This window comes from Hesperophylax consimilis, chromosome 24, assembly GCF_061612785.1.
Source record: "Hesperophylax consimilis isolate HC1 chromosome 24, BYU_Hcon_1.0, whole genome shotgun sequence".
Taxonomy (NCBI): Eukaryota; Metazoa; Arthropoda; class Insecta; order Trichoptera; family Limnephilidae; genus Hesperophylax; species Hesperophylax consimilis.
The window spans coordinates 564,722-579,643 of record NC_142859.1 but is presented as its reverse complement, the minus strand read 5'-3'; the positions used below and the strand labels follow the sequence as shown (position 1 = coordinate 579,643).

At 34.3% G+C, this 14,922-nt stretch overlaps 1 protein-coding gene across 1 annotated transcript in view; it reads right to left on the bottom strand.

Annotated features, from left to right (window-relative positions):
- Nucleotides 1–854: 854 nt before the first annotated feature.
- Nucleotides 855–14,922, bottom strand: part of LOC149411784 (zwei Ig domain protein zig-8-like) — a 44,830-nt gene continuing 30,762 nt past the window's right edge. Inside the window, exons 3-5 of the mRNA XM_089646239.1 lie at nucleotides 13,571–13,730; nucleotides 3,013–3,149; nucleotides 855–1,625 (exon numbers count right to left, since the gene is read on the bottom strand). Of these exons, the coding sequence (XP_089502365.1) occupies nucleotides 1,450–1,625; nucleotides 3,013–3,149; nucleotides 13,571–13,730 (473 nt within the window). The 3' untranslated portion in view covers nucleotides 855–1,449. The remainder of the gene's footprint in view (nucleotides 1,626–3,012; nucleotides 3,150–13,570; nucleotides 13,731–14,922) is intronic.

Here is a 14,922-nt window from a genome sequence, read left to right as displayed (position 1 = left end):
TTAAAAATCGTTATTTTTATTCGTATTTAAACATATTTTTATTACAAATCTTCTCAAAACATTTATTTACAAAACATAATTAATCTTTTAAATCATTTATTTAAATGAATCATTTAAAGAAAATCAACACCAAAGTGCACATTTTATCAAAAAATATTGAACCGCCTTATTCCATAAACACCGTTTTATTATTAAGTAATTATTAATATTCATTTTTGATATATTCAGATAGTGATATTGTATTATAATATACTGCTGGAATGAAAATCTATGTTAGGCCTGATTTAACATATAACTATAAATTATGTTTATGTTTTATGGTAAAGTTCCTTATTACGTAATATGTATGTATTGTTTGAAAATTATTTTTCTTTTTCGGAAACAAAAAATAACTTTTTTTTAAATGTTTTGTTTGATAGGGAATTTTGTGAATTAATCTCAAAATTATAAAAATATAATATAAATTATATGATGGTATGAAATACGAGCAAAAAATTTAGTCTTTAAAATTAATGATGCTATTCCACCACGGAGTGTTTAGAGGTTGTCTCAATAGCTTAGTGGTTTAGATAAGTTGTTCGGCTATTTGAGGAAGCCGGAGTTCAAATCACGTTCTTCGCAAAAATAGTGGTTATAGATTTTTTCTATATTCTAGAAATATTTTAGAAGTGTGAATTGAGATGCGTAATACACCAAAAATAAATCACAATGAAGTAATGATAATTCGCTTCGACTTGTAACCAAAGAAAGAATTTAAAAGATAAATTGAGAATTTGTCAAGAAATCGGATTATAATACACGAAAATTCCCTTAAGTTACATGTTATATGCAAAAATTAGAGCATTTAAAACATTCACTAATTTAAATAGTTTATAGTTATATATCGATGATTTAAAAATAAAAAAATTCACTCTAACGGATAATATTTTGAAAGGATCACATATTTATAAGTTGCGGCAAGGAGTTGAATGTGTTCATTTTATTTCACAAAATCTCGACTCACCTTTCTTCCTTTTGCACAAAGATTTTTTTCTGAGTAATTTTGACCAAAACCATAATATTTTTTGTTTTACTTTTTATTCAATGATGAATCATTCCATCTCCACCAAACAAAAGTGAAGAAATGATAAAATCCAGTATTATAAAACTAACATTTATTTTAAAAAATTGTCCTTACAGAGTACAAAAACGACTTCACAAGTTTTTTTTTCTTGATAAACTCTCACTGTGATCTTATAATAAAGTGGAATAATTTAATGAAATAATAATCTTTCTTCATGGAATTATAGAAAATATCATTATTAATAAAATATAACCATCCCATACATTTCTCTATTTTAGATTATGGGCATTTTTTTGGACTCAAAGTACGTAAATGGTTATTACCTTCAGAAGTTAAAATAAAAACTACAATATTAAATAGATTCTTATTAGGAAGTAAAATTTAAACTATAATCTTGGACAGATTCTAGACACAGAAAAAGTGTGCGTATTGCTAGAATAGGATAAGTAATTCGTTATTTGCTGTAGCAGGAAACTAGTCAAAGACAGCAATGCCAAGGTTGCAGGCCGAAAGGGTCCAATTCTTGATACACCGGCCGTTTGCTGCAACTCTGCTAGGCTTTCTCCTAGGACAAAGTTCAATTCCTTAGTCAAATTCATACATTTTAAATAACTTGAAGGGTGAAAACCAAAAACATTTGAATTTTTTTGTTTATTTATTATTCGGTGAAAAATTAATAGTGTAAATATTCATAGTTTCTTCGATTTTCAAAATGCAATGCCTCCATATGAGATTTGTTTGATAATACATATTTTGAAGGGAATAGGGAGACAGTAAAGAATATAATAATATGTTTGGTAAAACCAATAGAACAAAGGTTTATTTTTACATTAATACTGCGCAGGCAACCCTGGAGGAAATACGTGATACGAGGTCTGTCTCATTTGTCTCAGTGCTGCTGGAAAGAGACGGAATGCATACCACTTGACTGTGACCGGTTAAATCATCACAATGATAATCACATCTTTAAAAAGTTATATAAAGCCATGGAAAGTGATGAAACAAAAACATTATTAACTGGGTTAAGTAGGGTAGGTTGGGTTAGGTTAACAAAAAAAAATTTAATCGTTTCTAATGACTTTATATCACTTTTTATGTGTCGAATTGTCACTGTGTTAGTTATCATGGAACCCACTTGACTCGCGATCTGTACCCAACTACCCAGTGGCAACCTGTGAAGGAATTTTAAATTTTATTTTAATTGAAAAAATATCAACAGACAGCAAAAAAAAACATTTAAGTTTTTAACTCAAAATATGCTCAGCAATCGCTGTTAAATTGTAGTATTTCACACTATTAAAATAAAATAAAACAACAAGAGGCCCATTATTATGAAAGTTGCTTGTTCACTGATTGAATGGATTAGAATTTTCCACAAACATACTTGGTGATGATCTGGCTTGTAATCACACAGATCATCAGGGAATATTTTAATTCCCTATGAAAAAAATGGATTGATTATTAAATTCACTCTGCAGTAAATGTAACAACTTATTAACCAGCCACCAAAATACACAAAAACAGAAGACTCACCAAAAAGTAGCACTCGCATTGAGTTTAGCTCCTTGATCTTCAAATTCGGCAGCAGACGGCAAATCGGCACAATAATATTTGCATTCGCACTATGAGATTATAATATGTCAACCAGCTCTCAAGAGAGTAGAATTTTTAATAAATGATGAATTAGCACATTGTAATTCCAAACGTACTGCCAAAAATATTTATATCGTTTTAGTCTTAAATCGACCTCTTTCGACAAATTATATAATTCGGATGAATCCATCTGATTAATGCAAAGATGACTGTAATTCGTTTTCACTATCTATACAAAACTGACAAGAGATGTCTCTTCTGTCCATTATTTTTAATTTTAAAATTTAATTCACACTAATTTTAAGTCGACTGCTTCTCCAATACTTGAGAGAAAACAGTGAGAACTGATAACGAACCATTGAGCACGTGCACGTTGACAGATGCCTGTAGCCCCTCCCTGACGGAACACGTGTACCTGCCCCCGTCGCTGGCAGTCAGACGCGCTACCTGCAGCGTGCTGTCCGCTCCTCCCGCTACAGCCTCTATCCGGACACTGAAACAAATTAAAATCAATTAAGCTGTATTCCTTAGAATTATTTATTTGCGATGCTACCATCATAATTGGTTTCATTCTATTGAATTCCACCCTGGACCAGTACGATAACTTCAAGACCATTCTTTTGAATTTAAGAATTGGTAAGGTCAGAAAATAACCTACTGTTCAGTAAATTTAGGGCGATGCAAAATGGTGTGTTTTCGGTTTGAAAATTCGCCTAGAAATGTTTCAGATGCTTTAATTAAATACTGCGAGTAGAATACATCCTGGCCTTTGAAATAATCGAGTATTTTTTAGTTAAGTCTTTTTATAAGCCCAGAAAAAATAATGTATAAGACCTATGAAAACTGCTTTAAAGTTCGAAATCTCCTACTTACGAAACCATTTCCGGTTATGGTTTTATTGTATAATGTGTCAAATTAAGTTATTTATAAAACGATTGAAAAAATTTTAAATATTTGTGCGTGAACATCCACCAAATAAAATAAAAGGCACTTTTTGGTCATGTTTTTTTCTTGCATAAATCAAAACAGGTGGATGGTGTTAAGCACGAATTTAAGCCTTATTGCCATCTAAGTAAAGTGTGTTATTGATAACGGCTCGATTCAAAATATTACACGACGTAGTGCATCGCCTTAATAGCATCTAATAATGGTTATAACTCCAAATTAAAAGACGACATACTAAACAAAAAAATAAGAAAAAATTTCATTTGTCCTACATTTACCCATTGCTTAGGGATAATATTAAAAAGCAATGGAGAAAAATATTGTTTGTAAATCATCAAACCTCTAATTTAATAGGGAAAAAAATTCCTATTACAATACAGCCAGCTTTTTATACGAATAATAAATTGAAAAATTGTATTCTAAATAACAAGGACAAAGACTTAAAAATGAAAAAATCCGGAGTTTACCAATTGAATTGCAATGATTGTAACCATTTTTACATAGTTAAAACTTGCAGAAATTTTGAAACAAGGATTAAGGAACATTTGAGATGTCTAAATAGCAATAATTATTCGGAATTTGCTAACCATCTAATTGAATTCAACCATTCATTTGACATAATACTGGTTTTAAAATTTTACACACTAATGTTAGTGGTTGACAGATTGCAACAATAACATTTGGCTGTCATCAGTTGTTTTGTTTTGCTCTATCTAAAATTAATTTTTACCATTCTTTTTTGTTTTCTGGCAAAAAAAAGTGTAGTGTGTTGTGCCTTGAGGTTTCTTCTCCCTCCTGATCTTCCAGGAGTCACTTTTCGCTGCTGATTTCCAGATATTTATAAACTTTTTTACTTCTGTCATTTTTCATACTATTATTGTAGTTGTTTACTGTTGTGAATAATGGAGGAAGATTTCCCTCCTGGACCCCCTACAAAGCCCCCAGATCCCTCTCCAGACCCCCCAGACGGGGAAAATGTAGAAATTTCTGACAGTGATTCTGTCATATTGACTTCTACCAAAAAAAGGAAATTTACTCCTTCTTCCCCAATAAAACTTGACTCGCCTTCGACTTCACTGTCCCCACCAGCACTTTCTCAACTTCCTCCAACAAACTTTTATTCTCCTCATTCCCGTGGCCCATTCATAGCATACGCCCAAAAAACTGAGCAAGGAAAAACCATCCACCCTCTCGAATTTGGCAAATTCCTATCAAATAGCAAGAATCTTTCAATCAAACCTGGAGGTGTAAAAGCCGAGGGTCGCTTCCGAATCTCCGTCGAATTCCTCTCAGGGCCAGCTGCCAACAGTTTCATCAAAAATATCTTCATTTCATCTAATTCAAAGTTCAAGGCATATATCCCTACTTTCAATGTCACTCGCATGGGCCTGGTCAGAGGTATCTCGACCGATCTGTCCATCGAAGAAATTCTGTCTTCACTTTCAACCCCCCATTACATTGGCAATCCCATAAAAGCCAGGAGGCTAAATTACAAGGACTCCTCTGAGGGTATAATTACCTGGAAGCCCTCCCAATCTGTTGTTATCACCTTTGAAGGTCAATCTCTTCCCTCCCATATATATTTATTCTTCAACTCATTACCAGTTGAAATGTATACATATCCCACCACTCAATGTTTCAATTGCTGCCGTTTTGGTCATACCAAAGCTGCATGCAGATCTCAACCCAGATGTTTTAAATGTGGAGAAAACCACGCAGCTGACCAATGTCCTTCTTCCTCCTCACCTAAATGTTTTAACTGCTCAGGCTCACATACAGCTATCAACACATCTTGCCCAGAACAATCTCGCCAAAAAAATTTTAAATTTCAATGGCCTCTCAGAACTTGTCTTTTCTGCAGGCTTCTAAATTATTCCCGCCTGTCAAAAAATCATTTGCTGAGGCTTTATCCAGCAACTCCTCATCCAACCCTCTTCCATCCACTACAACAACTTCTTCTCGTTCAACTAAATTCACATACAAAAACGCTATCTCTAAACCGGCTCCTGGATACGATCAGCAACAACACAACTCACTGCTCTTAAATCCCAATGGTTCACCTCTTTCAAATGCCACAAATGGGTGTGCAAATAATTATAATCCGTCCCCAATGAACTCTCTTAAACTTTCTGAAAAACTCTCCCAAGACAATTCTTCATTTATCCAAACTCTTATTATGCTTCTAATTGACCTTATTTCTTCTCAAACTAATCTACCGTCCAACGCTGCTACTATTATTTCCACATTAAAATCATTTATTCAAAATGGCTCTTCAGGATGTCAGAATACTTCAGTGGAATAGCCGAAGTGCTATTTCTAACAAATCTGATCTCCTTAACCTATTAAATTCCAACTTTATTTCTTTGGCTGCTATCTCGGAGACTTGGTTTACTCCATCCACCCACTTTAATGTGGGAGGGTATTCCTGTCTCCGCGACGATCGCCCGGAAGGTTCGGGCGGCGGTGCTGCCCTTTTTATTAAAAAATCCATATCATTTTCCCCAATAAATAATATCAAACCCCCCAATGCTGACTTCCAAATGGTTGCAGCTAAAATAAAGGACACATCCTTTATTTCAGTCTATCTTCCCCCAACAGCCCACTTCAATAAACAAACTTGGTTGCAAATTGTCAACTAAGTCAACTAAGCCCTCCTTTCTTTATATTAGGCGATTTTAATGCCCATTCCCCCGTCTGGGGTTCTGCTTTCTCCGACCGAGATGGTCGAAGTGTGATGGATTTCCTAGATCAATCCAACCTTTTCCTTTTGAATGACGGATCTCCTACTAGGATCTCACGCCCCAGCACAAACCCCAGTGCAGTGGATCTCTCGATATGTTCTACTAGTCTGGCTTCTCTCTCCTCGTGGGTGGTGTCCCCCGACCCTTGCTCCAGTGATCATTTCCCGATCATCATTACTTATCAAACTTCTTTTCAATCGGACAAGTCTCATATTTCGACAAAGATTAAAACGAAACACACCAAATGGGATGAATTTAACTCTCATATGGACAAGTTCCTACTAAATTCACCCGCCACCCATATATTTTCGGTCAAAGATGATTATAATAACTTCAAATCAATGCTCATAACTGCAATAAATAAATCAAATCCTCCCCCTAAAACTAAATCTCTCAAAAAACTCCCTCCAACTCCCTGGTGGGATGAGGAATGTTCCAAAGTAGTAAGAATTCGGAAAGCTAAATCTCTTTCCTATCGTTACAATATGACTATGGAGAACTATCTTATATACAAAAACGCTGAATCCAATGCCAAAAGGGTATTGAGGTCAAAAAAAAGATCCGGATGGTACAACTTTTACAGTTCAGTATCTCCGAACACTCCAATTTCGGAAGTTTGGTCTATGATCCGAAGATTTCGATCCTCCTTCAGTTCACCATCTCCTCGAGCGTCCCATTCTAAATGGATAGATGAATTCTTGGACAAAATTGCCCCCCCTTCTGTTCCTAACTTAGATGAAATAACGCCCATCTATAATACTCCCATGTCTAATCATTGGCTAGACTCTCCATTCACCTTAATTGAGCTAAAAAATTGTTTATCAACAGTCAAGGACTCATCTCCAGGCAGAGATGGTATACCTTACAGCATAATCAAAAATAGTAATGATAATGTTCTAAACCACTTCTCAAGCATCTTAAATAAAATCTTCCAGACTGGTATAATGCCTGATGACTGGAGTTCTCAAATAATCATCCCTATTTTAAAAACAAACAAATCTCCAAATTTTGGATCCAACTACAGGCCAATCGCTCTTTCATCCACCCTCAGTAAACTTTATGAAAAATTAATTAAAAACCGATTAGAATTTTTTGTCGAGAGTAAACAGCTTCTCTCTCCATCTCAATTTGGATTTAGGAAAAAAAAATCCACTCAGGATAACCTTGCCATCATCAGCACTGATATTAATTTATCAATTTCTAAACAGGAAGTTTGTCTTGCCGTCTTTATAGATATAGAAGGCGCCTTTGACAATGTTTCCATCCCAATCCTGAAAAAAAAACTTCTAGGCCTTGGCCTTCCCCCCATGTTTGTCCAATCAATTATTAATCTATTTCTAGATAGAAAAATTTTCATTGAACTTCCAGATATTTCTCCTCAAAGTAGGTCTATTTGGAAGGGTTTACCACAAGGCGATGTATTGTCCCCCTTACTGTATAATATATACACATATGATATGCATGTCACTATTCCCCCACAAATAAAAATTATCGAGTTCGCAGATGACATAGCTTTCTTCTTATCATCCAAAATCATCCCTCTTGCCGTCAAATATCTTAACGAAGCCATGAATGCCCTTTGCACATGGCTCACGTTACATGGTCTTGAACTTTCAATCCAAAAGACTCAGTGTGTCACCTTCTCAAACCGCCATAAAAACCCCCCCGTTCAAATTTTATTTAAAAATTCTCCAATCTCCAACGCTTCTGAAGTAAAATTTTTGGGAGTAACATTTGATAGGAAACTTAAATGGTCTTCCCATATTAATAATTTAGTTACTAAATGCGAAAAAAATTTAAATATCATCAGATCATTATCTGGCGTTTGGTGGGGAGCTCACCCTACTTGCATTAAGTTGCTTTACAATGCACTTATTCGAAGCCATCTCGACTATGCCTGCCCACTTTTTAGTACTGCCTCAAAAAATGTACTTAATAAATTAGACAAAATTCAATCTAAATCTTTGCGAATAATAACTGGAGCGATGCAATCGTCACCCATCAATTCCCTTCAAGTAGAATGTTCTGATCCTCCTCTTTATTTAAGGCGTCAACTATTTGCTGACAAATTTGTTCTTAAATGTTTAAATTCTAAATGTCATCAGGTTATCCCCAGCGTCTCGTTGTTCATTGACTCAAACCATTCATCTACAATCAGAGCTTCAACTAAACCTATTCCTGACATCTGTAAAAATTTTAAGTCTCTCTCAGAGCTCCACATCATCCAAAATGATCTACTTCCCTTATACAAACTAAAATATAGTCACGTCACCCTATCCCCAACAATATTAGAAGGGATTGGAATCTTTAAAAGTCATTCCAATCTCCCGGCCCGAACTGTCAATAATATGTTCAATGACATTATTTTATCTAAATGGCCCAACTTTTCTCTTTTATTTACTGATGGATCCAAATCTCCCGACTCTCCTAACTGTGGTATAGGTATTAACGTTTACCACAATAATTCTAATGATAGAATATTTCATTCAATTTCAAATCAATTTTCAATATTTTCAGCTGAGTGCATTGCAATAATAGAATCTCTCAAATATATAATCAAAAATAATTTTGAACATTCCCTCGTTCTCTCTGACTCTCTCAGTTCCCTCCAAAAACTTAAATCCAGTCCTCTTCTTCATCCTGATGATCATTTTGTATGCCTTATTCGAGAGATGATAGCATCCATTCAAAGCTCTGGTAAATCTGTAACTCTGATTTGGATTCCTGGACATGTTGGTATCATGGGTAATGATATTGCGGATGCCTTGGCAAAACAAGGAGCGTCCAACCCTGTTGTTACCCTCGTAAACCACATTCCCTTATCTGACATTTTTTCCATCATCAAAGAAAGATCCCGCAATGTTTGGTCAGAGTATTGGCACATTGCTAGTCAATCCAAGGGAGCCTGCTATGCCTCAATACAAAGGACTATACCATCAAAACCGTGGTTTCAGCAATTCCCTCATTTTTCCAAAAAAGAAATTTCTTCACTTATTCGAATGAGGATCGGACATTGTTCCGTTCCTTCCCATCTTTTTAAAATTCACGTCCTTGACTCCCCAGATTGTACATTCTGTGGTCTAGAAGTGGGAACTTTAGATCACATATTTTTTGGTTGTCCCTCTCTAAACAAATATCCTCTCTTCTATCAAGCCTTAAATAAAATTGCCTCCCCTCCATTCAACATTTCATCTCTTTTAAGTCTGAACTCGACTCCAATTTTCATTATAATTTTGGAATTTGCCTATTTAAATAAAATTAATATTTAAATTCACCTTTCAATACACCTTTCTCAATAATTTTAAATGATGGCCAAGAACACCCTTGAAGGGTGAAAGCCAGAAATAATGGAAAAAAAAAATGTTAGTGGTTTTCAGTTAGACCTTTTAGAAATATTAGAAATTAGGAAAAATGTCAATAGAAATTTAAATATTATTAATAATCAAACTAATTTTGTGAATAACCCTGTCTTAAACATATTTCCATTATAATTTTTTGTCTTTGATCTTCTAAGCACCTCCCCTTTCCACCTCTCACCCCTCCCCTCAACCCCCCCCCCCACACTACTTCCTTTTCTACCCACACCTGTCTCTATATACTTGACAATTTAGTTTTTAGTACATTAATTGTCCTGATGAAGAGAACATCGTTCTCGAAACATGTTGACTTTATATAAAAAATAAAGATTATCGTGGTAAAAACAAAGTCTTTTAATTAATTTATTAAAAAACTATTTCCTGAATTTTTTTTTTACCATCGACATTTTTTTACTGTGATGGCGTGAAATTTGGACAACTTCGTTTATCGGAATGGCCCGAAAATTACACAAACAATATTTAAATTTCACCATACCTATATTTAAAAAAAAATCTTTAATATTCCTGTTATGGAAAGTTGCAAAAATCATAAATATTCGTATGTATATAAAAAAAACTTTGCGCTATTTGAAATGTGTGAAATTGCACTAACTTGCCTCATATTCCGGAAAATAATAATTTAAATATCATTAAAACATAAGTAATGGCACGCCACTGTTAGATTTTTGTTGGACTAGTCCAATAGTGTAACAACAAAGAAAAAAAAGTTAGTGAAAAAAATCAAGATGAAGAAAAGAAGACAAGACAAGAAAAGAAAGAAGAAATGTTTGTATTTAAAAAGCAATAAGCAGAATCTTCATTTGATTGAAACAAAAAGAGCTGTGCGATGGAGAAAATAGACTTAAAGTCGAACTTGTGTCAATACATAGACAGAACTGGAAAGACTCAATTAAATTATCCGACAGTGGAATAAAGCAAGGATTTTTGTCAAAACATATACGATAACAAGACTCATAGAGTGAAGTGTTTATTTTTTATATGTTGCTAGAAGTAAGCGAGTTGATAGAGATGGATAAAATGAAAATAAATTGAGAAAAAATCTTACTGAATAAATAATATATTTTGAAAGAAAAATGATTGGATGAAAAAAATTTACCAAGAAGTTCAATATTATTCCGCTTTCTAAAGAGATAAAGATTTTGTTGAACTAAATATTGTTTTATGTTGACATATTATGTTGTAATAATGCATAATACATAATAATATTTCAATAATGATAGTCATGATATATAAAATTTTCGTCAAACAAATGGTTGAGTATTGGAGAGCTGAGCGCAGAAATAGAAGGATTTATGCTTGCCATTCAGGATAGAGTCATTAATACTAAAAATTATAGGAAGCATATTATAATCAAAGATACAAATCAAATTGATGATTTATGTAGAAAATGTTTGGCTTTTCCGGAAAATGTTCTATATTAGCACCGTCCGAAGATACATGAAGGCACAATCAAGTTTTAAAAATAATTCACCAAAGTTTGGTTATTAAACATAACATGATATATAATACCATATTATGAATACGAACCAAATTCATTTTTAGAAAACGAATTTTATAAAATATATTATGATAAAACTATACTAACAGACCAAACTATTAGTCATAATAGACCCGATATAGTTTTACATGACAAAATTAAAAAAAATAACTTATATCATTGATATCGCTATTCCAAATTCCTGTAATGTATTAAAATCTGTTAATGAAAAAATAAGAAAATACACAGATTTAGGAAATGAGATAAAAAAAATTGTCATTCTCAGACTATAAAAATATTACCATTTGTTATTTCGGCTACTGGCATTATACCCAGCACTCTCATTAAAAATTTAGGCTTATTAGATCTATCAAAAAATTTCTACATAAAAATGCAAAAATCATTCATTTTAAATACATGCAGGATAACGAAAGATTTTTTTAATATTTATGTTGAGGGATCAGTAGGATTTATAGGCCCTGTTAGGAGTTCTACCGAGCCGAACCCTCTTATATGAAAATATCTGGAGTCGGTGAATTATTTTCCCATTTGATCTCTGGTGATTTGACGTGTTGTTCTTGTATTGTTTTGTATTTATTTTGCTTATATAATGCACTTACATAATGTTGATTGACTAGATGATCATTTGTGGAAAAGTGTGTGGAAGGTTCTAGTTTTTCCTATGGGGAAGATTTAACCCGGACATAAAATCGGAAAGATATATATTGAAACCGGAATGAATTTGTGTGTCGATGCTTCACTGAAAACGACCAAGATATTATAAATAATTTAACAATAACGAGTTAATTGAACCAGGTCTAATGAAAGTGGAGAAGGGGAGGAAAGAATTTGGGTGGTATCTGGATTTTCAGATCTGGTCACTGAATATAGCCGTTTTTAAAGCAACAATGTATCGATTTTGAATGGTAATCGCTCACCCAGGATGTGCGGAAAGAATCTACCACTGCCACGCAAAACTGCGCATAAACAACTAAATACCTCCTACGAGTTCCTACGAAAACATTTCCTCCTATTAACGAAAATGATTTTTTTTAATAACCAACTTTACCGAAAAAAAAAATTAACAGCGGCATCCCTTGGGGCCATTGATTCAAATAAAGCCGCGAATTAAAATTTAGATTCCTTGTCGGAAACAAATCGACACCTTTACACGCTTATTAAAACAGAGAATTTACTGCGAATGGTTACTCGGGAGGGCTTTCAGGAATTAATAAAAAGTAACTTCTTTTGAGATTCTCACGACACTTTGGATTGACATATTTGTCTTGATTGCCTTTGATACAGTATATTATTCAAGTAGACCCTGGGCTTGACACAGTATATTATTCAAGTAGACCTTGGGCTTGACATTATATATATTCAAGTGGACCTCGGGCTTGACACAGAATATTATTCAAGTAGACCTCGGGCTTGACACAGTATATTATTCAAGTAGACCTTGGGCTTGACATTATATATATTCAAGTGGACCTCGGGCTTGACACAGAATATTATTCATGTAGACCTCGGGCTTGACACAGTATATTATTCAAGTAGACCTTGGGCTTGACTCAGTATATTACTTAAGTACACCTATATTATGGGACCCTGGACTTGATGGAAAAAATGTTTGATTTTTGCTTCTTCTTTTGGTTTTTACCAAATTGGAGGGTTAGCATATCCGTGCTCATCATAGAATAAAGGAGAAAACTAGAAGTGACATCCACACAAATTTAAATGAAAAAAATGTCGCAACTGTCTTAGTACCTTTTGGTTCTAGAACATTTAACAAGTCTTTCTCACTTACAATCGCCTGACGTCGTAGATATCCATTAAATTGAATTTGGTAAAGATGGTGAAACATATTTTTTATATTGGAAGTTTAACGCTCAATAAAATCGGCCAAATATTTTATTTACTAAACTTGTCCGCGAGACATTTCTTGTGATCTTCTTTATTCTATGATGAAAACTATCGAAGAAGTCTTTTTATTCTTCCTTAATTATGATAAGGATACGTGGCGTAGTTTATTCGATAATAATATATAATACATGGCTTTATTACAAGTCTTGTATTGCTTTGTTGGTCGTGTCACCAAGAAAGCACTACACTTTAATAATTGTTGTGCATTAAAATACTTCCATCAAATAATGATGTTCACAGTATTTGAATGAAACACCTCATGTGTTCATGGACGTAGTCATAAGGCACTACTTAAATTATCGCCGCGGGGTTAGAGATCATTGCCATAAAAACGCTCTACGATTGTGCGTTAAGTCTTGCTCGGTGGAAAGTTGTAGAAAGATGCTATTAGGCCTGCTCTTCGCTAATACAACTACACAACAATTAACAAATACAAATAGTTGTCACTGACCTGATTCCTCCTCTTTGAGTGTCATCATTAAGCACCCTAGTCTGATGAAGCCAGTTGACAGCCGTAGTGGGGAGATGTCTGACGTGACACCCCAACTCCAGGGTTGAGTTCCTTTCATAATACTTGTCCACCGCGGCCTCCAAGATCTCAACTACTGGAGCTAAAGAAGTTTAAAAAATTTTATTCAAATTGTTATATAAGATATGTTTTTCATACCTCCTCAGACACAGTTGGGAGAAACAAATTCAGAGGCTGTGCGGGGCTGCTTTGGACTGTGGCCGCTGAAGTAACGCAGGGCCGGGGCGCCTGGAGGTGCCTTACTGCCTTGTTGAGGTGATGGACCGACCCGATCCGAATAGTCCAACAGTCCAGGGAACTAGATGTTTGTATGTTACGTACATATTAACGAATATTTTTTCTTCCTATGAATGACATGAAGATGTTGTTAGTAGCTCATAGTCGAAGTATGATATAGTTAAAAATGACGGATGTTGTTATGTTCTAATTAGGTCAGTAGTCAGAGAAATACAAAAGGTTCTGGGTTAAATTCCCAGATGCGACAGAATCTTATTCACGTTTTTCGTTTGAGTGGTTAATATTGTCTTCAATGATTAATAATGGCAATTTAAGATTTTACTCAATAAGTTATTCCACTATACAAATATATAATAAATAAATCTATTGGTTCTCCAGTTGGTTTGAAGTGTTATGCGCCAATGAGAGCTATGATGTGACATTTGTCAAATCCGCAATTTTGAAGCGTTCGCCCCCCGCATTCAGTTCGTCAAATACCTCTTGCTCTGTGAGGTTGTTCAGTCCGACGTTAATCGTTATGGAATTGACTGACATTTCTAGCCTTGTCATTCGCCAGGAGATGATAAATCTTCAGAAGTCTCTGTGATTTGATGAGTGCAAGTGAACTATCCTAGTGTGAGCTCCACAACAGCATGAAGATTTTCTACCTGTGTAATACTCTCTTTGGTGTGGAGTATTTGGACTTGCATCGGATTCATAGGTATTCAAATGGCAGAGAGGAGAATCAAGTTTTTTGCTCTTGAGTTGTCGTGTTTTGTACTGCATTGTGCATATGAAATTGATAATTCCGAATTCTCCATCCAATCGTTAATTAAGTTTAGATAAACTACATGTCTAAATAATTTTTTTTTTAATAATCTTAATTTACTTAAACATGGCGATTAGGTTAATCTTGAGTTTTTCGCCATCTTCGAGTATAAGAGAGATTCAAGATTATGGTGAGACGAATTAGATAGCATTATTGTTCATGGCAGTGACGGCTTGTAAATTCTGAAGCACCTATATATAGATGGTCGTAGTACACTACGGGTCAAGAG